The sequence below is a fragment of the Nannospalax galili genome, unplaced genomic scaffold, assembly GCF_000622305.1.
Source record: "Nannospalax galili isolate Female #2095 unplaced genomic scaffold, S.galili_v1.0 scaffold1845, whole genome shotgun sequence".
NCBI lineage: Eukaryota > Metazoa > Chordata > Mammalia > Rodentia > Spalacidae > Nannospalax > Nannospalax galili.
This window is the reverse complement of record NW_008353595.1, coordinates 110,090-135,831: the sequence shown is the minus strand read 5'-3', so window position 1 is coordinate 135,831 and position 25,742 is coordinate 110,090. Positions and strand designations below refer to the sequence as shown.

The 25,742-nt window shown below is 47.0% G+C and overlaps 1 protein-coding gene across 6 annotated transcripts in view; it reads left to right on the top strand.

Annotated features, from left to right (window-relative positions):
• Nucleotides 1-25,742, top strand: part of Mapk4 (mitogen-activated protein kinase 4) — a 164,438-nt gene that overhangs the window by 77,191 nt on the left and 61,505 nt on the right. For 5 of the 6 annotated variants that reach the window (XM_008850714.3, XM_008850712.2, XM_029554847.1 and 2 more), the window contains one exon: nucleotides 21,415-22,788. In XM_008850714.3, the coding sequence (XP_008848936.1) occupies nucleotides 22,243-22,788 (546 nt within the window). In that variant the 5' untranslated portion in view covers nucleotides 21,415-22,242. Of the gene's footprint in view, nucleotides 1-21,414; nucleotides 22,789-25,742 lie in introns of those variants that run through there. The other variant, XM_008850715.2, reaches the window with a different exon arrangement.

Genomic DNA, 25,742 nt, shown 5'->3' with positions numbered 1-25,742 from the left:
GCCACTGAAGACCTAAAGGAGCCTCTTTCCAAACAATATTCCCTTGCTCCGGAACAACATTTCACTCTCGCTCTTGCTCTCGCTCACTCTCTTTCATTTTCTGGCTCTGCAACTCAGAACATAAAAAGTAAGCCAGCACCTTATCAAGGGACAACAGTTCTAATCTCATGCTGTCACTAATCTTACTGGGATTTGGTCCTATCTCTACCTCTCTTGAGCCCATTTTTCATCTGTGAAGAGATTCATATAGATTTATATAGTTTGCAACTCATATTCAATGATGCTTTGTTCTTCCACAGATATTAGAGTTTAACTTAAAAAAAAAAAAATGTAGTTAGCCAGGCATGGTGGCGCACGCCTGTAGTCCTAGCACTTGAAGGCAGAGGCAGGTGGATCTCTGTGAGTTCAAGGTCAGCCTGGTCTACATAGTGAGTTCCAGGAAAGCTGGGGCTACAGGGAGACCCTGCTTCAAAAAGACAAAAAAAGTTATCTCTTTTTAAAGTGATACCCAAATAACACACTCAAATATGTTACTAGTTTTTAAATGAAACCCTCAATGTGCCAATTTGATTTTTAGTTGTCCTTAAAGTTGATTCTGCCATCTCTTTTAGGTTAAAAGTAATGAGATTTTCAGTGTGAACTGCTGTTTGTTTTGTGTTTTGAGACAGGGTCTCCCTGCAGCCCCAGCTGACTCGCTATATAGATCAGGCTGGCCTCTATCTCACAGAGGTTCACCTGCCTCTGCCTCCTAAGTGCTGGGATTAAAGGTGTGTGCAGTGCCTAAGGAAGCCAGGAGAGGGTGTTAGATCCCCTGGAATGGGAGTTATAGACATCTGTGGGCTGCCATGTGGGTGCTGGGAATGGGACCTGCAGGAATAGCATGTGCTCTTAACCAATGAGCCATCTCTTCAGCCCTGTGCCTATTTTTTTCTTTCTTCTTTCTTTCTTTCTTTCTTTCTTTCTTTCTTTCTTTCTTTCTTTCTTTCTTTCTTTCTTTTTCTTTCTTTCTTTCTTTCTTTCTTTCCTTCCTTCCTTCCTTCCTTCCTTCCTTCTTTCTTTCTTTCTTTCTTTTAATAAAAGCTGATATAGGGCCTGGAGAGATGGCTCAGTGGTTAAGAGCACTTGCTGTTCTTCCAGAGGACCGGGTTTCAGCTCCCAGCTCCCACATGGCAGCTAGCAGTTGTCTGTAACTCCAGTTCCAGGGGAGCCAGTGACCTCTTCTTGTTTCCACAGGCATTGCACATATGGGTGCACTTACATACATGCAGGAAAAATACTCATACACATAAAATATTTTTTAAAATATGTGTTTGGTTTCCTGTGAGATTTTGTTGTTTTAAAAAATGTTCTACTGTGACATCTGAGCATCCTTTAGATACAATGCTATATAAATTATACTTTTACATGCAAAACAAAGTGTGTTTGACCCTACAAACATAGCAGGGTATACTGAAGACCATTAATGTTTTTTATTTATTTATTTATTTATTTATTTATTTATTTATTTATTTATTTTATTTCATGTAGGAAAGTGCACCTGTGTCATACAATGCCCGAGGAGGTCAGAAGAAGCCATTGGATCCCCCGGGACTGGAGTTACTAACAGTTGTTAGCTGACATGTGGGTGCTGGGATTTGAACCCACGTCTTCTGCAAAAACAACCAGTGTTCTTAACCACTGAGCCATTTCTCCAGCCCCAAGAATCATTAATGGTTTTAGTAAAGGCAGGAGACTTATAATTTAAGCAAATGATAACCATATGGAAGAAGGCCAAGCAGAATCCTAATTAATGGATTTGCTAATTATTTTCTCCACTGTATGGCTACTTGGTTGTCAGCAGAAACATATTACTGAATATTTGGGAAGAGGAAATTTACTTGAAGATGCTGAAAGCCAGCCTACTCATTAAGCACCAAAGCTGAAAAATTCCACCCCAGGGAATTTTAAGAAATAGGGGTTGGATGATTGCTCAATTGCTCATTCCAAATTAAATTACAAAGTATTGACTCTAAATTTGACATAGAGAAACTTTGCTGGTATGTATGTTTTGACTGGCATGCTGTGTCTTATTTCACAAAACGACCTGACCAATATATTAAATGAAGTAAAACTACAAGAATTTGCCTAAACCAGGGCCTACCAAGATAAGCAGGAAATTGTTTCAAGAGCAAAATATAAACCCAGGGAAACTTAAGCCCCTTTTCAAGACCAGCACTCCAGACAGAATGTGTACCTATCATTTAATTATCTTTATATTCCAGAAATTCAGCAATGCTGATCTATAGATCTGACCTGTGGCCTGGTTGAGCAGGAAACATGATCATCAGGCTCAGGCTGCAGTCATCCAAGCCCCCATGGTCTCTGTGGTTAACACCATGCAGGAGTCTATGATCTTTGGGAACCAGCCTCGGCCTTGAGTCTTTACAGTGAGACTAGAAGAGCTGCGATACCCAGTAACCTCAGGAGCTGCCTTTGTGTTCTTGAGACAAGAGAGCACAGGGGTGTGTGTGTGTGTGTGTGTGTGTGTGTGTGTGTGTGTGTGTGTGTGTGTGTGTGTGTGTTTCTCAGATGGAACTCAGGGCCTCGTGCATACTTAGCAAAAGTTCTACCACTGAACCACATCCCCCGGTCTGCTTTTTTATTCTTTATGCCTTGGGAAAAGTCGAGTCTGCCACCCACCCTTCTTCCTCTAAGGCCCTTCAGTTAGCAGCTTTCAGAGTCTGTCCCTGAACCAGCCATATCAGCCTCACCCCAGGCCCACTGAACCAGAAACTCCAGCTAGGTCTAGCTGGCTATGTATTAACAAGGTGGAGAGTCCCACATTCACTCAAGTTTGGAACCCAGTGCTCCAGGAAATGGCTCATGTGGTCAGGGTATCTATCCAGGGCCTGGATCTGGGTGCTTGTTCCCCTCATAGCAACTGTCCTGGGAGGAAGCTTGGGCTCACATGCTAAGCTCATTTGACTTTAGTTTCTGTTTTTCTTGCTTAGAAGACATGCTGTGGACATCTTGCAGAATGGTGGCAGCTGTGATTCCTTCTACTGGCCTTAACACAGACACAGTCAAGGATCCTTCTGTCTCTGCCTCCTAAGCACTGGGATTATAGGCTCATGCCAATTTGCCCAGCTTTTTATGAGGGTGCTAGAGATCAAGTCTAGTCCTCATGCTTGCCTAGCAAGCACTACTACTGGGCCATCTCCCCGGTCCCTAAATTAAAAAAAAAAAAAAATCCTTCATCACTAATGCTCATCCCATCCCTTATTGTCCATTGCAACTCGGAACAGTGTCCCTCCATTCCTGTAACCTGGAGTTAAAAGAAGATGATAGGGTGGGAGGAAGAAGGAAATGCCTGCTTTTCTACTCAGAGGCTAGTGGTGGGGAAGGAAAGTCCAGGGATTCATATCAGCTGCAAGTAATCCTGCCATCTGAGCCCCTCCAGCCCACTGGCCTTTGCACCTGAGTACCTCAGCTTGGGCTTCTCCATGTATCAAGGGCACGGACAGCATCCTCCCAGCTGACCCACCCCCTACTTCGACTGATCCCACTGCATTCTGGGCTGAGGCTTCCAAACTCTTCACTTTCAGAAACATGGAAGCTCTTTGCCCTTTGATCGTTTTCCTCCTGTCTCCACTGTTTGCGTTAATATTGATTAGAGCTTTGCTATCACCTGGAAGGAAATCAATGCCTGTTTGGTCCATATCTGAACATATCTGTGCCACCTCTCTACCTCTGCAGCTGCTGCCCAGTAGGAATGACTACAAGATTAGGATTTCTGCATCAAAAGGGAGTTGTTGCTTGGTTAACTAATCATGTAGTATGAAGAAGAAAGAAGACAGAACATAAAAGTGTCAAGTAATGCTCATGATGGGTTTCCTTAGTAACAGTCTGCTTTGGAAACCACACCTAGGGAGGTTGAGGGAGACAGGAAAGTTACTGTTAGCTGATCTGATAGGAGGTACCACGGGGGTGGAAGGAGAGAAGATGGCCATTAGACTGGATCCACTGAGTGGAAAAGATCAATCCAGGTACCTGTGAACACAGTTGTACTTGTCATAGCATCGAGAGCACTAAACTGTTTCTTTTGTAAACTGGAGCCTCAGGATGGCCTGGGGCTAGGAGAGTACATAGTGGGACTTTAGGGACCACTCAGTGACATTATCCTCCACCCCACTGCCTGAAAGGGCTCCTGTACCTCCCTTTTCTTCTTGCTGCACCTCAGGATATAATCTTAAGGCTGCCATAAATGTCATCCCCAATAGCCTAGGTAATGTCCAGTCTTTCATAACCAGGATATAGATTTTCATAGTTCCCTGGGAGAGGGAACCTGTTATGTTAGTAGACAGATGATTTCTAGACCTTACTTATGGAAGGACAAAGGGAAGAACAGGCAAGTTTGAAAAGGAGAAAGAAGGTGCTCTTCAGAGCAAGAAAAAAAAAATGGCCTGGAACCAGGTCACTAGGCTCACTGTCACCATTTGAATTTTCTCCCATGCTCACTCTGCCCTTTACTCCCAGGGAACCTTTCCAAGGTGACTTGTAGTGGGGAATTCAGGATGGACTGAGGGTTCACAGGGGAGAACCATCTTGAGGGAAGATGGAGGGAAGAGAAGTGATCTGGTGTCTGGGAAAGAATGGGATGGTGGAGTGGTGGAAGGTGGGGATGGCTAAAGACAAGACGCAGGAAGGCAAGGGAGCTCTCTACCGGATGCTAAAGCAATCAGATTAAAGAGGAGAGGTGAATGCCAGTGTACGTCCAAAATGGCCTGGAAATTCCTGGAGCATTTCCCACCCGCCAAACCGGGAGAGACTGTATTGCTGTGTTGGAGTTGGAGGAGAGCTAGGTATTTGAGAATCCAGGAAGGATGGCATGTGATTGTTAAACACTATGTAGAGTCTGTTAACACTGGCAGTGGAAACCAGTTATCTTTCTTTGTAAAATCTGATTGTTGTACCCTGTTTCACAGATGCAGACAGTAGGAGATGGGCATCTCTTGTCAAAAGCATGGGCACATGGCAATCCACTGGCAAGTTGGTTGTGTTGTTTAGTACATCGGCCTCATAGTCTAGTTGTCAGGACAGCTCTTAGCAAGGGTCCTGGGGCATTTAATTCACTCAGAGGCAGAGCCTAGTAGTTAGTCTGGCAGTCTCCCTGGCCTCATTTTTCCACCCTATCAGTCATTTCTCTGTTCTCTAGCATTAGCTTGCTGGTATTTGAAGCACAGCTATATGAATCCAAGCACTTTGCTTAATCAGCCTGTGCCTCAGTTTCTCTATTTTTAAGGTAGAGATGAAAACACAGAAGGCCTGTTTATGCAAGTAGAACCAAAGAGTAGATCTTCTTGGCCCAGGCTTATCTTCTCCCCTGGCCTAATTTTTCCATCTATGGCTCTCAGGATCCATCCCACCAGCCATCTCTTTGTTCCTCCAGCATCGGACTTCTCAAGGTCATGGTACTGACACCCTGCCCAAAGTGCTCTCCACCTCTTAGATATTCTGGATTTGCTTTTTAAAATATATTTTATTTATTATTTTTTATTTTATGCATATGAGTGTATTGCCTGCATGTAGGTAAATGCACCCATGTCGTGCAATGCCCTCGGAGGACAGAAGAGGCCGTTGGATCCCCTGGAACTGGAGTTACGAACAGTTAGTTGTTAGCTGCCATGTAGGTGCTGGGGTTCAAACCCGGGTCTTCTGCAAAAACAACCAGTGTTCTTAACTGCTGAGCCATCTCTCCAGCCCCTGGATTCACTTTTCAAGTGTAGACACTTAAATGTCACTTCTTCAGGGAGTCTGCTTTGTTCCCCAAAGTTATAGCCTTCTTGTCTACTTTCAGCATTGTATAGTTTTCCAACAGACATTTATCACAGTTGTGATGAGTCCCAGCTAATCTTTGTGTCACGTGAGCCCCTCCATCCCCAGACCGTTCCATGGGACCAGAACTGTGCCTGTTTTATTTGGCCTTCAATCCTCGCTGCCTGGTACATAGGGATGCTCGATAAATATTGCATGAGAGTATTAAATATTAAATAGTACTACAGGCTTTGGACAGTGGAAAGTTGCTTTGCAAATGTGTTTTCATCTTACTTTTATTGCTATCCATGGGGTTACTAAATGATAAAAGAGCTGGCTATAACAGCTGAGGCTGCCTGAAGAATTGAGCAAAACCACTCATAAGGACTTAGTAAGAATGGTTTGTGAGCTAAATGGTACCTTGTGCTATGACTGCTCCTGAAGATAGAGAAGTGAGCCTGAGAGACCAGATTATCCTGTCTTGTCAGCAGTCCAAACGTAGCATCCTGAGTTTGTCAGTGTGATGATCTGAAAGCCAGAGAGGAAAAGAGGGGGGAATGGCATGTGATGGCTTTTTTAGGTTTGGTTGGCTTGGCTGGACTTCGAATGTGTGACTGTGTTTTTTGATACCCTGTCTGCAGGTGCCAAGAAATAGAAGCCTATGTACTGACTGTTACAGGTATGTGCACTGTGAGTAAGAAAGAAGCATTAACTGAAGGTGTCATGAAACAGTGGCATTTGAGCACATACGCATAGGGTGGTTCCAAGCACAGAGTCACATGGGAATGGTCTCCCTGCTCCAGGAATGTGGTAAAGAAGGATGATCACCCCAACCTGTGTGGCTGTGGTGTGGGGTTCAGTTCACAGAGACGTTGGAGTTGAGGCAGGGAAAGACAAGTGCTGTGAGGAGCTGGGGCTTGAACCTGTGTAGTGGAGAACTACACCAAAAAATGTTAAATGAGGTGATGCTTAGAAATAAAAAGGAGACTGAATGTGAGGGACTGCAGGAGATGGCAGAGAGCTTTGGGGGCTTCTTCTAAACCTTCCCATTGAAGGATATACAGATACTAGTGTCCTCATGATAGGGAAGCAAAAACGAATGGTTCTCTACCCTGCTGCTGCCTCAGGGACAGTAGTGTGTCATAAAGCAGACTTTGGACATTGAGAGATATCCAAGACCTACGGCCATGTGGAAGAAAAGAGAGGGTTTTATCTTCCCTTAATCCAGCAGATCACAGCCCTGGGAGGGGCCACATAGCCAGGCCTTGGGTGGAAGTGGAAAGGGTGGGAGGGCTAGGCCCAGAGAGCCCCTGGGTGTGGGTACCAAGCCATTTCCAGCCTTTGCTTCCAATCACCTTTGCTGACTACTCAAAGGATCAGAGACATATTTGGCCTGAGGAGCCTGGGGCATCTGAGGTTCAATGAGATTCCAGCCTTTGTGTAGTTATGTCAAAGTCAGCACACAGTGGCCCCCAGCATGACAAGAGAGCTATAGTAAGTAGCTTCACCTTTTGTTTTATTTCAAAGAAACAGGAGTCTTACAAAGTAAACAGTGACTAGGCCTTGATCCCTGACCATCTGACTCAATCCTGGCTGGCCTGACCCTTCCAGGAACACTTGGTCTCACCCTGCCTAGCTCAGTGTTCCCTTAGCCTTTCCTAGACAGGCTTCAGAGTTTCCCCCGCCCCCACCCCCAGCCTCTATGTAGGCCCACATTTGAAATTATAATTTGCAATTTCAGATTCAGAACTGGAAGCAATTTGCATCACTACTTGCAAAAAGAAATATTATTTTGGTGGTAAATTAAGCCTAGTTCTAAAAACAACCATCTTTCTATCCTAAAGCTTCACCTAGGGGCTCTGTCTCCTCCTGCTTTCCCCGCTGAACAGAATCGCACTCAATTTTCTCCAGTTGGGACTGACCAGTGCTCAAGAGGCTGTTCCTCACTTTTCCTTGACTGTGTCCCACTGCCTCTACCCCTCTCTAGCCTTACCTCTTCCCTCATGTTCTGGCCACCATGTACACGAAGCCCATACCATGCCTTCTCCTACAGGCCCTACATTGCCTAGTGCCATGGGCTTGTGATGAGGGCACCTTAGAGGAGGGCAATCTATATATAAGCCTGAGTTAGCTGAGACCTTTCTCAAGCCACTTCCTGCCCTGCTTCCTCCCCTATCCTTTCTGACATGGGAGCTCCAGGTGTCAAGCCTCCCTCCCCATCCTCCTTCCCAGATCTGCAACCTCTCCCTGACTGCACCTCTTCGACCCTGGGCCCACACCCTAACTTGTGTCACCAGGCGTCAGAGTGGCTGGTTCCACATGGATTCATATGACCATAGGACTGTTAACACCTCAGAGTCAGTTGCTCTTTTGGCCACATCTGAGAAGAAAGGGTAATCTTTTGTGCCTGGCTCTCCTCAAACTAAAATGAAATGGAGCTAACCTTAACAGTCAGACCTGGGCCCAGGGTACAGGGACAAATTCAGTCTCCCTTCCTTTTCTTCCCGCTGCCAGCCTAGCTTCCAGCTCTGCTCTGGAAGGAGAGATCTCCAGTTTAGAGTTTTCCCTGATAGGAATTAATCTGAGAGAGGAGCTCCCCTCAGGCCTTTCAGCTTGTTACCCACAGGGTCAGGATCCAGGATCCCCTTCTCACTTAGGGATCCTGGCAGTTATGACCATCTTCAGGTCCAGTAAGTGCCTAGATGGGGCTGCTCCTGAAACAGGCAACTCTGCAGAGCCTGGCCTTGTCATTCTTAGTGACTTGGCCTTCCAGATGTTTCTTCTTAATTAAAACATTCCCTCCTGGAGGTACTAGGGGCAATAAGACCAGAAAGTAGAGAAACTGACAAGACTCAGGAAGCTTGGAAAGGTGGGAGACCCTTCTTCAGGGTTCTGCAGAGACAGAGAGGACTCTGGTCAAGCTACATGTAAATTGGGTAGGGTGTTCCAGGGATACAGCTTTTGTTAATTGTCACCTGTGCTGGGATGGACTTTTTTTTTTTTTTTTTGGAGGTGGGTTCAGCTGTCTTGGAGTTACCCATGTTCCTGTAAGTTACCCCAATAAACTCACTGGCTCACCAGGCTAGAATTGGGTGGAATTCTTCCATTGGCCTGTTGTCACTGCCTGTGTGGGATGAATAGATATTTAAAAGTTTACTTCTTCCCAGGGAATGTCACACACATACTACCTGGGAAAAATCCTTCTCTGAGCTGTTTCCTTACCCAGCTGTAGAAGGGGACCTATTTCTACTGTAATTCGTAGGAACTGACCATACTTACATAACACTTAAAGGCCAAATGTTCACCTTTCGCCAAGTGAAACCAAAACCAGTTGCAGGTGCACGTGCCTTCTGGTGGGAAACTGTGTCATGTGGAGCAGCTTTCCTCAGCTCATTCTCCTAAGAAGCAGGTGTGGACACCAGGCCACTGCTCACTCTGTGGTCCATTTGCTGTGTTGCTGGCTCTTCCATCCTCCCCTCTATGTGTGCTTGCCTTGTTTTGTCCCTCTGGGAACTGCTCATCTGACGGCTGGTCACCTCTTCCCTCCTTCATGTACAGTAGACTAGTGGCTTCCCATGGGGCCCTGACCATCAGTACCAAGAAGCTTGTGTGTGTGTGTGTGTGTGTGTGTAACACCTTTCAGGTTTTCAGGGGTTGCATTGCCATAAGAGATCAATGGTGTTCCCTGCTATCTCCTGCTAGAGTGAAGGATAAGATAAACATTGTGTATAATTGTATTCCTGCCTGGCTCGTATAGTTTAAAACCCTTCTATGGAGCTAGAGAAATGGCTCAGTGATAAAGAGCATTGGCTGCTCTTCCAGACGACCTGGGTTCAGTTCCCAGCAACCACATGGCACCTAACAACCATCAGTAACTCCAGTTTCAGCGGTTCCAACTCCCTCTTCTGGCCTCTTCAGGTTTTCCATGCACATGGTGTGGTACATGCCTGCAGGTGAAATACTCAAATTTTTAAAAATAAAAAAAATTTCTATGAAGGAGATGCTCTCAGAGGAGGGCAGGAGAACAAAGTGCAGTGCATAGGAACACAGAGAGAAGCATCACCAATGTGGACTTGCTTAGCCAGGTGGTGGGTCTTGGTAGACCCCTTCTTAGATGCCATCCCAGCTGTGTCTCAGTGTGTGCTGGGCGAGAGGTGCAGGTAATGTAGCCTGAAGTTACCCTTAGGCTTTCCCTTCAACCCCCAGAAAGAGGCCCAAAGCAGATGTAATGGCTCATGGGCCACTACTTACCTCTTGCCATGTGAAGGCCACATGGAAGGGGTGTTGGATGATGTATATATGTGTATGACCCTTGAAATGTGACCCAACCCTTGAAAGCCTGAAAGGTATTACACACACACACACACATACACACCCCACAGTGGGGTGTTGAGATGTTTCCAAGATATGAGAAAGGGTAACACTGGCCATAGGGTCCAGTGCAGTGTGGAAGGTGCTAGGTTTGGTGTGTTGAGTTGTGGTCCTGTCTGATACGTTTTACTTGGGGAAGTGTTTGCATTGCTGGCCTCTCTGTTGTGAATAGATGGGGCAGGTAGCTGTTAACCTTTCCAGAACAAGACCTTCGCTGGAGAGCACACAGGCAGTGCAGGACTAGAATCCAGGCCCTCTCGCTTCCAGCCCCCAGCTCTATTCACCTGCCATCCCTGACCTAGACATTGTTGCTTTTCTCACCCAAGCTGTCAGAATGCCACTTCAGTCACTTGTGGGTGGGTGGGGAGATACAATTGCCAGGAAAGCAAACACCTCCTCTGCTCTAGGAATCCTACTTTTGGCCTCGGAGTGCACCTCTGTAAATGATTGCCTTCCATGGGAAAAAGCAGGGGGCAGTCATGCGCACACATTAGAGAATGGGCAGTGTGACTAGTAGAAAGTAAGAAGCCTATGAAATTTAAAGGAACCAAGTCTGGCATGTGAATCCAATAAGGCCTGGGAAATTCTCACGTTGCTTGCATCCCCTGTGGGGAGGGAAGGAATGAGCACATGCTTGAATGGACCAGTGATGGTCTGGGGCATGATACTTCTCAAGATGCATCTGTCCTGCTCGAATACGTTTATTATTGAGGCACTTGGTTAGAGATTGGGCACCAGGAATACAGGAAGCATATATGATAAAGGAGTTCCTGCCTCCCACACTGAGCTTCGAACCAACACTGAGCACCAGCAATTAAAGCAGAGAGAGAGAAAGTGACTCGAAGAAGGATGACAGGAATCAGCCTGAGCAGATAGGCTAGTGTGGGGAGGGAAGAGACATCTGGAAAGGCCTTGTAGAAGACTAGTAAGGCTTACACCTGATGATGAGTAGGAGGAGTCAGGTGCAGAGGAGCAGAAAGCCCCTTCACAACGGGAATAGCATATGTGGGGCCAAGGCAGTCAGAGCAGGAGGTGTTAGTGGACTGAAAGGTGTCTTGTATGGTGATGAGTAGTGTTTGGAGGCTGGAGATGCTTAGGGAAAATACCAGTTCAGAAGGTGACTCGGGGAAGAAGGGCAAGTCCTGTTCCTCTAAGGAACTAGGAAAATGAAACAAAGGAAAGCAAGTGCTCAGATGTGACAAGGGCAGAGGGACACTCCCTGACAGAAACCCCGCACTGACAGACCATGCTGGGATTGGAACCTAGCCTGGACTAAGATGCAAGGCAAAGCTTTCCATTGTCTCTCTTTAAAGGAAGGAAATCGGAGATAACAGAAGCTGGAGGTTTCTTTCTTTAGGGGGAAGAGGGTTTGGTTTAGGGTCTTGCTATGTAGCCTAAGTTGTCCTTGAACTTGCAATCCTCCTACCTCAGTCTCCCATGTGCTGAGATTAGAGGTGTACTCCACCATGCCACTCCGAAGATGGTAGTTTTGGCAGCTATTAGGTGAGGCCTGTTTCTGTCTGGCTTTGTCAGGTTATGTTCTGAAGAGAAACATAGCCAGGGGCTATGTTTCTGGTAGGCAGAGCCTGCCTCTTTAATCTCCCCACACTTGTTCTAATACTTACTAAACTGTGCCTACAGGCTCCAGTGCATTCTCTGAATTGGAGCTTTCTGTGAGACCACATGTAATACACCATCATGGGAAAGTAAAAAGCCCCTGGCCCTGGAGGAGCCCAGTGCTTGGACCTCATCTTTCCTACCAAACTCTGGGGGATCATTTTCTCTTCAACCACAGGGTAAGCCTATGGCAAAGATGTTCAGAGGTTACTGATCTGTAACCACAGGAGTCAACATTATACTGATTTTAGACCAGAAATGGCAAATGTATTATGTGTGCCACTATTATTCCAGTCTGTGCCTGTGGCAGACATTAATAATCAATACTCATTCTTTCTTTCTCCATGAGGCAAGAAAATCAGAATCCATTGTAAACAGTACCCCAGAGACAATGCCTCTGCCATTGCTTGGGGTTGGTGCTCAGTGCTCTCTGTATCCCCAACTTTGACTCTCTGACCTCATTTTCTCATTGCTGTGATGTGTTCCTTTCCTGTTCTTGGGACCATGCCGGCTTTGTTCCAAGATACCTAGTCCAATACATCTGGCATTTACTGAGTGCCTACTGGGTGCTGGGCACGGTCAAACATATTCAACAACATCTGACTTAATGCATCACGGGAGGTGGTGTCACTGTCCCACTCAGAGATTTCATAGCACAGTGCCTGCCTGTCACAAAGCAGCTGTGTAACTGCTACCTCCTGTCATTCTGAAGAGAGGCAAAGTGACTTCCTAAGGTCACCATGCAAAGCAGTGAAGTCTACATCTTAGTCCAGGCTAGGTTCCAATCCCAGCATGGTCTGTCAGTGCGGGGTTTCTGTCAGGGAGTGTCCCTCTGCCCTTGTCACATCTGAGCACTTGCTTTCCTTTGTTTCATTTTCCTAGTTCCTTAGAGGAACAGGACTTGCCCTTCTTCCCCGAGTCACCTTCTGAACTGGTATTTTCCCTAAGCATCTCCAGCCTCCAAACACTACTCATCACCATACAAGACACCTTTCAGTCCACTAACACCTCCTGCTCTGACTGCCTTGGCCCCACATATGCTATTCCCGTTGTGAAGGGGCTTTCTGCTCCTCTGCACCTGACTCCTCCTACTCATCATCAGGTGTAAGCCTTACTAGTCTTCTACAAGGCCTTTCCAGATGTCTCTTCCCTCCCCACACTAGCCTATCTGCTCAGGCTGATTCCTGTCATCCTTCTTCGAGTCACTTTCTCTCTCTCTGCTTTAATTGCTGGTGCTCAGTGTGGGAGGCAGGGAACTCCTTTATCACATGCTTCCTGTATTCCTGGTGCCCAGTCTCTAACCAAGTGCCTCAATAATAAAAATATTCGAGCAGGACAGATACATCTTGAGAAGTATCATGCCCCAGACCATCACTGGTCCATTCAAGCATGTACTCATTCCTTCCCTCCCCACAGGGGATGCAAGCAACGTGAGAATTTCCCAGGCCTTATTGGATTCACATGCCAGACTTGGTTTGGCGTTCAGGTTCACCCCCACATGGTCTCAGGTAACTGCAATCACATCAACATTGTGTCTTCCACAACTGCATCCCTACACAGGAGGTAGGGTTTCTTGTTCCTTGAAGAGGAAAGTTTTTCCCAGTGTCTTACCCCAGAAGACTTTCCCTTAAAGGTTATTGCCCAGGAATGGATTCTGTGACCACTCTTCTTTGAATCTCTGATCATGGAGAATTGGATTACAACTGTTTAGAGTTTGGATGTAAAAGACACTACTGCCTTCTAGGACTTTGAGAAATATGAGGTTGCCTTAGCAACTAGACAGTGGCGTGCCATTGGCTTGTGGTGGCATAGGACCAGGGTTAATAAACTTTGGCAAGTAGTGGGCTCCTGAGATGGCTCAGTGGGTAAAGGCGCTAGCCACACAAACCTGACAGCCTGAGTTCACTTCCCAGATCCCATGTCACGATGAAAGTAGAGAACTGACTCCATAAAATTGTTCTGATCTCCCCATGCGCCATGTGTGGCATGCTTGCACTTGCACTGACACAACACTATTCACAATAGTAATAAAATTTTAAACTTTGAGCTAGGCATGGTAGCGCATGGCCTACATAGAGAATCCAGGCCAGTTGTTGCTACAGGGAGACCATGCCTCAAAAAAGACAAAAATAAAAAAATTAAAATTTTGGCAATAGTGCATAACACTGTCCCACAATATAGAGGAGCTGCGAACTCTGAACAGGACCTACAAACAATTACATTGGTAAGCCCTGAAGAGACCTTAACTCAGTGAGCCTTTAAGTGTTTCCATGCTGAGTCAGAGGTACTGGCTGGTCTGCTCGGTGCCAATCCTGTCTCAGTAGACAAGCTGCTCAGTGGGGCCGACTTGGTGTTGTGGTCAGTGTTTGGGGATACTAGAAGGTGTTACTAGCATGGGGTGGGCAGAAGTCAGCGCTACTGCTAGGTTTCCTCCAGTGCTCAGGAGGGGCACCCACTGAGAATGATCTGGATCCAAATATCCACAGTACTGAGACTAAGAAGCTTAGTGTAGAGCCCACTCACCCATGGCTAAACCAGATGTGACTTCTGTTCATGTGGAGGAAGCAATAATGGCCTGGGTAGGTGGCTAATGTCAGCTAGAGGCAACATCAGGCAGAACGTCTGAAGTGGTCAGCTCACCTCTGGGAAGACCAGTCTCTGCTTTCACAAGTTCTAGCAGACTCAAGGTTTTTTTTCAGAGAAGCAGATGGGAACTGGACAAAAGGCTCTAAGGTTATGGTTGGTTGAGCTTGCTATTTTTTTTTCTCTCATCTCTTTCCCTTATCATTTCAACATCCTCTTCTCAGTTTCTCAATCCATATGCTAGGCTTATCCCACTACACCAGGGCCTAACACAGGTGACCGACTGCTTCTTGCTCTAAGAAGCCCATAAGGTACATCCAGGTCACATTTCCCCCTTATTAGGCCTGGGAAGTCACATTTGCCTAGAAATTTAATAACAAGGGCCACTCACTTGGGTTGAGGTGATGTGACCTTAAAGTGGTATCAACACCAGCTTTGGAATCACACTGACTTAACTTTCAGAATCTTCACTTTTTAACAGGTGACCTTGAGCTAATTGTTTCCCTCCAGGGCTTCATAAGAGAGAGATGTTAACCTCAGGGCTATTGAAACTCACAGGAAACCATCAGGTGAAGACTTTGGCTCATGGGAACTCCTCAGTGTGCATAGTCACCCCACCTTTAGCATGACTTCTGCCATGTTCCCAAAGCCCTGACAGGTTTAGGAGGGAGGCTTGTCAATGGCACCACAGACTCACAGAGCCAGATTGGCCTTTAAGCCAGGTTGGGAGGCTTCTAGAAAGCAGAGGAATGGGCCTAAGGACAAAAAACCTACTGAGGGGCTTAAGCTGGGTTGGGCAGGCACAGGGTAGTGCAACCATGTGGGACACCAGGAAGATGGAGCCCAAGAGGAAGAAGATGGTGTAGGAAGAGCCAGAAGGGCCCCTGGGTCACACAAAACCTTCAACACTTTCTGGACAGTAAGCTAGAGGCTGTTCCCTTAGAGTCTAGGGCCCCAGGCCACAGCTGGCCCTACCACCTATTTTTGTAAATGAAACCACAGTTGTGCCCATTTGCTTAGATATTGTGGTTGTTTTTGTGCTACAAAAGTATGATTGAGTAGCTGTGTCAAATAGTTGCAAGACAGGCTATTTGTCCCACAAACACTTTTTTGTTGTCGTTCTTTATAGGAGGATCTTACTGATTGTCACTGTCAGTAGGATCATGAAACTTGGAGTCAGTCAGACCCACATGTATCATAAATAATCCCACCTAAAATTGTGCAGTATGAAGCCCGTTCGACTGAAACTTCAGCCCCACCTGAGAATTAACCACAGGGTTTTTTGGGTGTTCAGGAAAAGGATGGAAACTGCCCTAGTTTGTTCTTCATTGCTGTGACAAAATACTCTTACCAATACCAACTTGGGGAGGAAAGGGTTTATTCAGCTTACATCTCCCAGGTCACAGTCATCAGAGAGCCCAAGGTAGGAACTCAGGACAGGAACCTGGAGGCAGGAGCTGGAGTACAGGCCATGGAGGAACGCTGCTTACTGGCTTGCTCCCCTGGCCCCTGCTCAGCCTGCTTTCTTATGCAACATAGGCCCACCTGCCGGAGGGTAGCACCACCCACAGTGGGCTGGGCCCTCCCACATCACTCATCAAGAAGATGCCCCTCAGATATGGCCACAGGCCAGTCCAATAGAGGAAATTCCCCAATTGAGGCTCCCTCAACCCAGGTGTGTCAAGTTGACACTAAAGCTATCCAGCACAATTGACCCCTTGTCAACTTGACACACAAACAATCACTATTAAACCATAACTTCCAATTTCTGTCCCCAAGACATGATGTTAATACCACAACCTAAGACAGTACAACCTTTAAAACCCCACAGTCCTTAAAAAAATCCAAACACTTTAAAGTCCATAGTTGTCTTATTTCAAAGGGAAGAATCGGGCATACCTAAGCAAAACCAAAGTCCAGCAAAGTAGCTCGAGGCTGGACATCTGGGATTCACTCACGATCTTCTGGGCTCCAAAGGGTTCTGGCAGCTCCACTGCTCTGACTCTGCCATCCACAGCCCACACTCAGCTTGTCTCACAGACTCAGGCCAGCTCCATTCCACACCTGCCACTGTTCTTGGTGGTTGTCCCATGGTCCCGGCATCTCCAAAAAGCTGGGGTTTCCACTGAAACTGAGGCTGCACCCTCACCAGTGGCCTCTTCTGGCCTCTCAGGGTGCAATGCCTCAGATTCTCTACATGACCCCTTCAATCCTGGGGGTCTTTGCTGCGACTGAAGCTTCACTTTCACCAATAGCTTTTGGCTTCTGAGGGTGCCAAGCCTCAGCTGCTCTCTGTGACCCCTTCACGCTTTCAACACCAAAACCATGCAGAAGACTCTTACACATTGCCAAGTCCTGCTTCCAGCTTGAGATAGAGGCCCTTGGGTCCCCTCTGTTCCACAGCTTCTGTGCACCAACCCTGAGGAAATACCTCCCATATTTCACCACAGCGATGCTGGTCTCTTGTTACTTGCAGCTGATTTTTCAGCCCCAGCTAACCAGCATCAATTGTCCCAGTAAAGCAAAGGTTTTGCTTCAGGTTCTGGTCTCTTCTTAATCACAGCTGATTCTTCAACCCCAGCTGACCAGAACCCACAGATTCTTAGTTCAAAATCTTACATGAATAGCCCTGACAGTCTCTGCTTCCCTTTGAAGCTTCATAGGCCAGGCCTCCATCAATCTTCACAAGCCAGGCCTCCATTGTCTACAGCTCTTTCAGCATAACTGTTTCAAGTGCCACAGCAACAAACTCTGAACACGCAATGGCTTTGCCAGCCCAATGTTCCAAAGACTTCCACAGTCCTCCCCAAAACACCAAGGTCAGGTCTGTCACAGCAATATCCCACTCTCTGGTACCAATTTCTGTCCTAGTTTGTTCTTCATTGCTGTGACAAAATACTCTGACCAGTACCAACTTAGGGAGGAAAGGGTTTATTCAGCTTACATCTCCCAGGTCACAGTCATCAGGGAGCCCAAGGTAGGAACTCAGGACAGGAACCTGGAGGCAGAAGCTGAAGCACAGGCCGTTGAGGAACACTGCTTACTAGCTTGCTCCCCTGGCCCTTGCTCAGCCTGCTTTCTTATGCAACATAGGCCCACCTGCCAGAGGGTAGCACCACCCACAGTGGGCTGGGCCCTCCCACATCACTCATCAAGAAGATGCCCCTCAGATATGGCCACAGGCCAGTCCAATAGAGGCAATTCCCCAATTGAGACTCCCTCAACCCAGGTGTGTCAAGTTGACACTAAAGCTACCCAGCACAGAAGCGGTAGCTGTGAAATGTCAGTACCTCACAAGAGACTGCATTTCCTACTGGAAGACAATAGCCAACAGTGTGAGGTTTGGGAGGATCTGAGCAGGCAGGGAGGTGAGTCTAAATTTAGACTATCCAAAGCTAATTTGTAAACCAGAGCTGCAGGAATTCCAGAAAGGGACAGTAGGCATGCACTACCTCATCTCTGGTTTGCCTGCACCTGTTAAAAGGCTACACGGGTGAGAGAATCATTCATGGAATTCAGGCAAGCTATCATTGAGAAACTAGTCAAAAGCTGACGCTCCTGTTGGGAGTCCTAGGCTAGACATTTTTATTTCTGTATTTTATTATAGTGCTTGTCACAGACTGTGGAAGTCCAGGCTGCCCTCGCAAGAGCCACTTGCATTCCTCTTGCTGTGTGTCATTTGAGCACAGCTGAATGGGTGACCTTTCCATCTCACACACTGAATGCCAAGACCTTGGGTTTGAAATCACACCTGGGGTTCTGAGCAGCTCTGAGCTGCCAACTCTTTATGGAGATGGCCAGCCTTCACTGCTGAAACCACTCCACTGCCCTGGACACATCTGAGTGCCATCTGCCCTTCTCTGGGGATCCAGAGTTCTGCCTTTTTGTGAGACTTGTTAAAAGAGCCGATGCTTCATAAACCAGTACACCTGTGGAAAAAGGCAGTAGGTATTCCAGAGGAACTAAAGAAGGAAACCTAGAAAATGAAGAGGTTTGGGAAGAGATGAGTGGCAGAAAACAGGTAGGAACAGAGAATGCTTGGATGAAGGCCGCCCAGATAGGATGTTGAAATTCTGAGAGGCAGCATCTGAGCAGCAGGTGACACTGAGAGGGTTGAAGTTCAAGTGCAGGGCTACAGGCTTGTCTGTGTGGTTAAGACTTGTGGTAAGAAGAGCCTATTGAGCACATTGCATTCACACAGCACACAAAGAAATCTGTGACCATCCAGGAAATATGGGTTTCTTGACTGTGCAGGCATGCTGTGCAGTACTTGGGTCCTTCTTACCAGTTATTGTCCCTGTGCCACTTTGCCCACATTACTTGTGAAGTTTAAAGTCTAGTCCAATAGACAGATACATTAAAAAGCTAACAGCCCAGGTTAGTATATAGTCAGTGTCAAATCACTACGTACATGAGTACCACTGAAATGTAGAAAAGGGAGATATTTGACTGAGAATAGGGACATACCTGTCAGACAGGAAGGGAGATTGCCCTCTGGATTTTGAGTGATGGGCAAGATTTCACCAAGTGCAGAAGAAGCAGGAGGACCTTTCAGGGACCAGAAAGACACACACAAAGAAACCAGGAAGGAGTTAAGATGGTCTATTGAAAGGCCCACAGGAAGGTGGTGTCACTGGAATTGAGCCTTCCCAAGGTGACATGTTTCCTACCTGCTCAAACAGAAAGTGTGTTGGGAAGAGCACTGAAAAAGAGACAAGGACAAGCAGGGAGGGCAGTCCCTCCCACAGGGGACAGGAAAAGGAAAGAATTTAAAAATAAATGAAGGACTTCTTAATTATTCACAGATTATCTGCATTGCAGCCCGATTGCCAACAGATCCTCCTCTGAGCTGCTTGTGACACAGGGACTATTCCGGTCTTTGTTTACCACCCAACGGGAACTGGAAAGGGGAGGAAGCTTGGGCATCTCTCCTGGGGGTGGGGAGATATGTAACTGGCTCCCTTTGCAAACCTTTGGTAATGAATGAGACTCATAAGTGGAACTATAAGAAGCTCTGCCTGGCTTGCTGAAGGAGTCAGGATAGAAGGGGACTGTCAAGGAGGTTCTTTGGTTCCCCAGAGTTAGGTGTCCAGGAGGACTTCATTATACCAGGCCAAAGACTGTGGCACTGTGGGTGTCTCAGACCATCTCTGAGTGGCTCAGGCATCCACAGACCAAGTGAAGGGTACTTATCTATCCATGTGTCAGTTTGTGCTGGTGGCACCAAGCCAGTACTCACAAAGCCTCAGTATTCTCACCTGCAAAGTGAGAACTTGGATCAGAATCAGCATCTCAAAGGAGATACTCTCAGCATTTGGGGATGGAGGGGCAGATGTGTCAGTAATGGAGTTGCTCAGTAAAATGCTTACAAGCCTGGCCCTACCCTATAAAGTCTAGTAGTAACTCCTTGTCACATGAGCCAAGGAGGACAGTACTGTCCCCAGGTAGGGACATGGAACTGTTCACTAAGATTGCTCCCCAGTCTGAAGTTTTGTAAGTCTATGATTGTTTCGCCTCTGGGTCCAATAATTTCAGAATGGAGCTGCTGCAGATTTGACAAACTGACAGAAGAGTTGCTACATCTTACTCAGGTGTAAGGAACTATTGGACAGCGGCAGCAACAGTTGATGTCTGTGGAGCTGAGCGCTTACTATGTTCCAGACCTTTGGCAAATTTCCTTCTTCAGAAATCCTCAAACTGGGGTGGGGGTGAGGCCTGTGGAGATGGCTCAATCAGTAAAGTGCTTGCTGCACAATCATGAGGACCTGAATTCATATAAAAGCTTGCTACCTCAAAGCTGGGGAAGTAAAGGCAGGAGAGTCTTGAGACTTACTTGCTAGCCAATGTAGCTGAATCAGGGGCTCCAGGTTCAGTGAGAGACCCTGTCTCAAAAAATAAGGTGGAAGAAAGGTAGCTGACATTGGCTTCTGACCTCTGCATGCGTGCACAGACATGAACATACACAAAAATGAAATCCCCAATGGAGGTATACTTATTTCTATTTCTGATCATCTGCACCCTGTAATTTCCCTCCTTAACTTCAGAGCATCGAGTTCATGGTTGTTTTGCCTCATCTGTTGTTTGTAGAGTCACACAAAGTTCAGATGGGAAAGCGTCCTCACCTGGGGCCCTGCAGTATGATGAGAATTAAGACAGATGAGATGAGAATTAAAGGGCCTAGCCAGATCCCTCTGCTGGTTACAAAGTTCTTTGTACCCATGGACTTTGTGCACTTAGAAAACCTGCCACTCTCTTGCAAGTTACAATGTTGGCTTTACTTCAGAGTTTTGAGTTGGCCTGGGTTGTTCTGTAGGGTTCTTTCCTCCCCACTTCTGTCCTATATCTGTAATTTGAGTTAGCCATCATCATAGGTGAACAGTAGAGCCTGCATTTGGCCTGCTGCTTTGAACAGTTAGGTCCCCATCCATCCCTGTCACAGGAAGATCTGGCTCACCATGCCAGCCCTGGAGTAGCCCTGGTTTAGGGGCAGACAGTCCCTTTGCTGTGGGTGGCAGTAGAGGTTCCTTGTAGCTCTGTCTGTATGCTTCTGCCACCTCTGTGGAAAGCAGGGATACAGATGCTATTAAATCTCAGTCTAAGGCAAACTCTTCAGATATTCAAAGGCATTTGCAAAAGAAGGCAGGGACCTACAAGGGAAAGCAAGATTATTGAGCCCTCATATTCTGTCTGCAACTAGTTCCTTTCGACTCTCACCCTTCCTAGCTCGTGCTGATGTGACCATTTTGCAAAGGTCAGAACGGCTGACTCCCACCCCCTGTCTGCACATGTAAGCATTGAGGGAGCAGGCACGGACATAAAAGCACACCATCTGATGGACTTATCAAATCAACCGTCTTTCCCCTCTGCCAGGGCAGTGCTGCACACAGCATGAGGGTAGCTGAGCAGTGCAAAGCTGGAATCCCCTGAGCAAGCAGCGTTTCAGCTGGCTGGACAGATCAAATAACACTTGGGCTGGTTAACAAAAGACGCAAGTGGGAAGGTGTTGAAAGCTGGAGTGTGGAAATTTACCCAACATTGTTTCTTTGACAGGGAAGGAGACTTTGCCTGAAAGATGCCACATTCCTGCAGCACTGAGAATAGCAGAACAGTCTCCATCAAGGTGGCGAGGATAAGTGGCTGAAAGACGATGTGCCCACATCCAAAGCGTCTGGAGGTTCCGGGCCTGGCAGCCGAGCCCCTATTGGACTTGGGACAGCAGGTGTAACTTGGTGCAGAGCTCATGAGTGGAGTGTGGCTTTCTCCAGCCCTTTCCTTTACCAGACTGGTTGGGGTTTTGGATTCTAAAATGAACTGGTAAAAAGGTGAACTGGCAGAAATGGAAAGAAGCCCCTAGAAGCTTCTAGAATTCATTGACTGAATCCCCTCATACTGCTCAGAGCACAGAGGGAAGCTGTGGACCCTCCTAAGTAAAGCCACATAGCTCAGCAAGCAGCTCCTGCATTTGAGCCAGGCAGCGCCTCAGGTAACAAAGGATTCAGAGTCGGGGAGTTGCTGCATATTGTACTGTGATCCATGGTGATAGAAGATAAGGATACTGGCTTTTTCTTCTAATATGCCAGATTTGAAAGGAGCATGAGCCATTTCAAGCATCTAGGAAGGTTCAGGAAGTTGGTAGCAGCCCACCCCCCAGTGCGGGTGAGAACGGCCAGTGCATCCAGCTGAGCAGACCAGTGAACAAAAGGACCTGTGCCATTCCTTCTTCTGACCGCTGACAGCAGTGACCTCACCAAGAGCAAAAGCATCCCTCTGCTGTGAGACTTGACAGAATGAGGTGTGCCAGGGAAACCACTGGCTGGAGCTCAGCCTTTCCTGACTGCCCCTGCATCCCACAGCCTGCCCCAGACCACTGAGTCAACCATGGCTGAGAAAGGTGACTGCATCGCCAGCGTCTACGGATATGACCTTGGTGGCCGCTTCATTGACTTCAAACCCCTGGGCTTTGGGGTCAATGGGCTGGTGCTGTCAGCTGTGGACAGTAGGGCCTGCCGGAAGGTAGCCGTGAAGAAAATCACGCTGAGTGATGCCCGCAGCATGAAGCATGCACTCCGGGAGATCAAGATCATTCGGCGCCTGGACCATGACAACATAGTCAAGGTATATGAGGTATTGGGACCCAAGGGCACTGATCTGCAGGGCGAGCTCTTCAAGTTCAGTGTGGCCTACATTGTCCAGGAGTACATGGAGACTGACCTGGCACGCCTGCTGGAGCAGGGCACTCTGACCGAAGAGCATGCCAAGCTGTTCATGTACCAGCTGCTGCGTGGGCTCAAGTACATCCACTCTGCCAATGTGTTGCATAGGGACCTGAAGCCCGCCAACATCTTCATCAGCACAGAGGACCTTGTGCTCAAGATTGGGGATTTTGGGTTGGCAAGAATCGTTGATCAGCATTACTCACACAAGGTATGTCTGGCTGGAAAGGCTATTGCTGGGGACCCATGGGATCCCCAAGAATGCACAAAGTGTTCCAGAGGGTGTTCTTGGCTTCATGGTAATCAGGGGACTGCTACTAGTGTTAGGGGCAGAACAGAGAGTGCTAGAGAGATCTATGGCCTGAAAAGTTGTTGAAGGGATCTGGTTCCTAGTGTCCACTCTGCCACACAACTGTGGCCAGTAGTTCTGGGCTGCACAAGTAGAAGGTCGGACTAGTTAATGTCTAAAATTTCTTTCAGCCCTGAACTCTGTGGCTTTAACATTTTGCGGTTGGTGAAATTTCCTGTCATATCTTCTTATCCTGGATGTCTACATCATCATCTCATCTTGATACTGTGCTCATAACACCCCTGGAGCACTGTGCCCCAGTTTATCTCACCTGCTCCTCTCACCAGAGCTGACCCATTCTGTGTCTCTTTGAGTCAGTCAATAAAGAGTGGGCTGGGATAGCTAATTTGCTAAACTAATGCTCACTGGGATCAGCTAACGACTCTGCCTTCTTGGGTCTCATGATGCCCTCGCCCCATAGTGTGCTAGGACAGCCATGATTGAGGGTGGTTCTATTAAAATTCCCCATGGCGGATCACCACTCCTGCACTGGTGGTGATATATGTCACACTGACCTGTATTCAAGGCCCAGACCTCCTTCCCCGTGACATACTGTGTCTTCAGGAGCTGCAAATTTTCTGTTTTGTCCCCTTTCCCACCCCACATGCTGCTTCTCTAGGGGTGCCAGAGTGCCTCAGGGTGAGCATATCATCAGCACCCCACAACATAGCCAGTCTCCCAGCAAAACTGTTCATACTTGATTTTTATAGAACATCCTTAGGATGCAAGTACGCCGTGAACTCTTAACAGCCAAAGGTGAAAGTGGGCCATTGAGGGTCTGGATGGCTCTGACCTTAAACGTGCTTCAGCACTCTGCTCTGACTATGCAGAAGGCACTGGCCTGCCTGGCACAGCTATAATGAGAAGTCATAACAGGAAGGGGAGGCACAGCTCCCTTGCCACCTTCACTGGCTGGAACTTGGACTCAAACCCCAATTTCAAACACTACCTCAGCCTCACTACTTCTGGCTTCTTGATGCCACAGATTGCTTTGCCGCCTTAACCATATGCCTGCCCTCTGCCCCCAGTCTTTCAGCCATGCCTTTCGTCAAAATTGACAATCAAGTTGGTAGGCAAGAATGCCCATAGTGAAAAATAAAAATATTCCCCTTCTCTGTCTTTATGCTTAGGCTCATTCTTCACCTTCTTTCTCCTAAGGACCTGTGATGTCAAGTCATTGAACAAATGGTTTTAACTCAAATCCTTTCCTTTTTGGTAACAGATCCAGAGAATCTGGGATACACAAAACCTTCAGAACTAGAGTAAACCAGTACATGTGGGAGTTACCATGTGATGAGGCTGATTTAGTGACATCTCACAGGGAAAGAGCTTGGAATCACACAGCCTACAGTACAGCTGGGAAGATGATTCATTGAGACTTTGCTTTGTTTTTTGTTTTTTGTTTTTTGTTTTTTTTGAGAAAGGGACCCATTCTGTAGCACACGCTGGCCTAGAACTTGCATCAGTCCTCCTGCCTCAGGCTCCTGAATGTTGGGATTGCAGGCATGTGCCATCAAACCCAGCTACAGAAATACATCTTAGGATGTAGCATGATTTGAATAACCATGCCCTGTGAGGAGTGGGATGATGGGCTCTCCATTGATGGCACTAGCTTGGACATGGATCACTCAGTTTCAGGAAATTTCTCTACCTCTGATAGGAATAATCCATATTCTGCCTGCCCCTGTAGGGCTTGTGGGTAAGAAAGAATCAAAATGAATCATGAATGTAGAGTTCCTTGGAAAGAAGTAAAAACTGCATCACTGAGCATCCATAGAGCCTAGGTCCAGTGCAGGGACTGGGGCAGGGGAACATCAAGGCTCACATGACTCCATACCCTGTCCCTACCACTTCTCTAGGTAGGACTTTCCATTCTTCCAATGCAGAGGAATTTAGATGTTCTCACTTCTTCTCTTTGGGCTGTTGTAAAAAAAAAAAAAAATAGCCATTGGCAGGTTTAAAAACATGGAGTGAGCTACTAATGAGGTATGTGTTCACAGCACCCTGGTGCCCCTCGGTTTCCAGGCACCACCCACCCCACCCTTTGTCCTCATTCACTTTTTGCTTTTAGCTTCCTGCCCTCCTCTCCCCCCAGACATGATGAAAAGGCTTCATATTCTGTACTTTTATTTATCCAATGTGCATTTAAATCAGTTCTCACTTAGTCTTCATAATGCTATGAGGCACTTAGGGTAAATGGTCCATTTCACAACAGAGAGATGGCTTTATTAGGAAAGCATGAGACCTCTGAGGAAGACTAGCGGGAGGAGCCTGAGAACTGAGGCCTCTCACATCCTGTGTGATGACTAGCCCTGCTCTATCTTCTTTCCGAAGTCAACCTGAATTCTCAGTGGAAATTAATCTCCCCTGCCTCTGTACTGGCTGTCATTTTGTCTTGTCCCATAGCTTGGCTTTTCTAATGCTGACCATGCTCCGTTGTGCCTTATAAGTATTTGTGCCTGAGTCTGTTCTCTTCCTAGTAGAGTCTCTTGCTGCTTGAGGGCTATCTCCTCTTCACATTGTTTTCTTACATGGAATCTCAACACTGTGCTGAGACCTGGACCTTCAATTGATTTTGTTGACTCCTCTGGACAGGTGGAAGGCCAGTATCTACCAGTAGATAGGAAGCTATTGTGTTTGTGGACTCCATGGTTAGGAAGTCTTACTCAGAAAAGGGATTCAGTACACTTGCAGACAATTGCTGAGGTCAGTTGTGTGTACCTGCTATGTGCATCTGCACTTGCCAGTGTGCTTGGATGATACTGTCTACAAGCCATGTGTTCTGTGGACACCTAATCTCTCCTGAAGTTTGATGG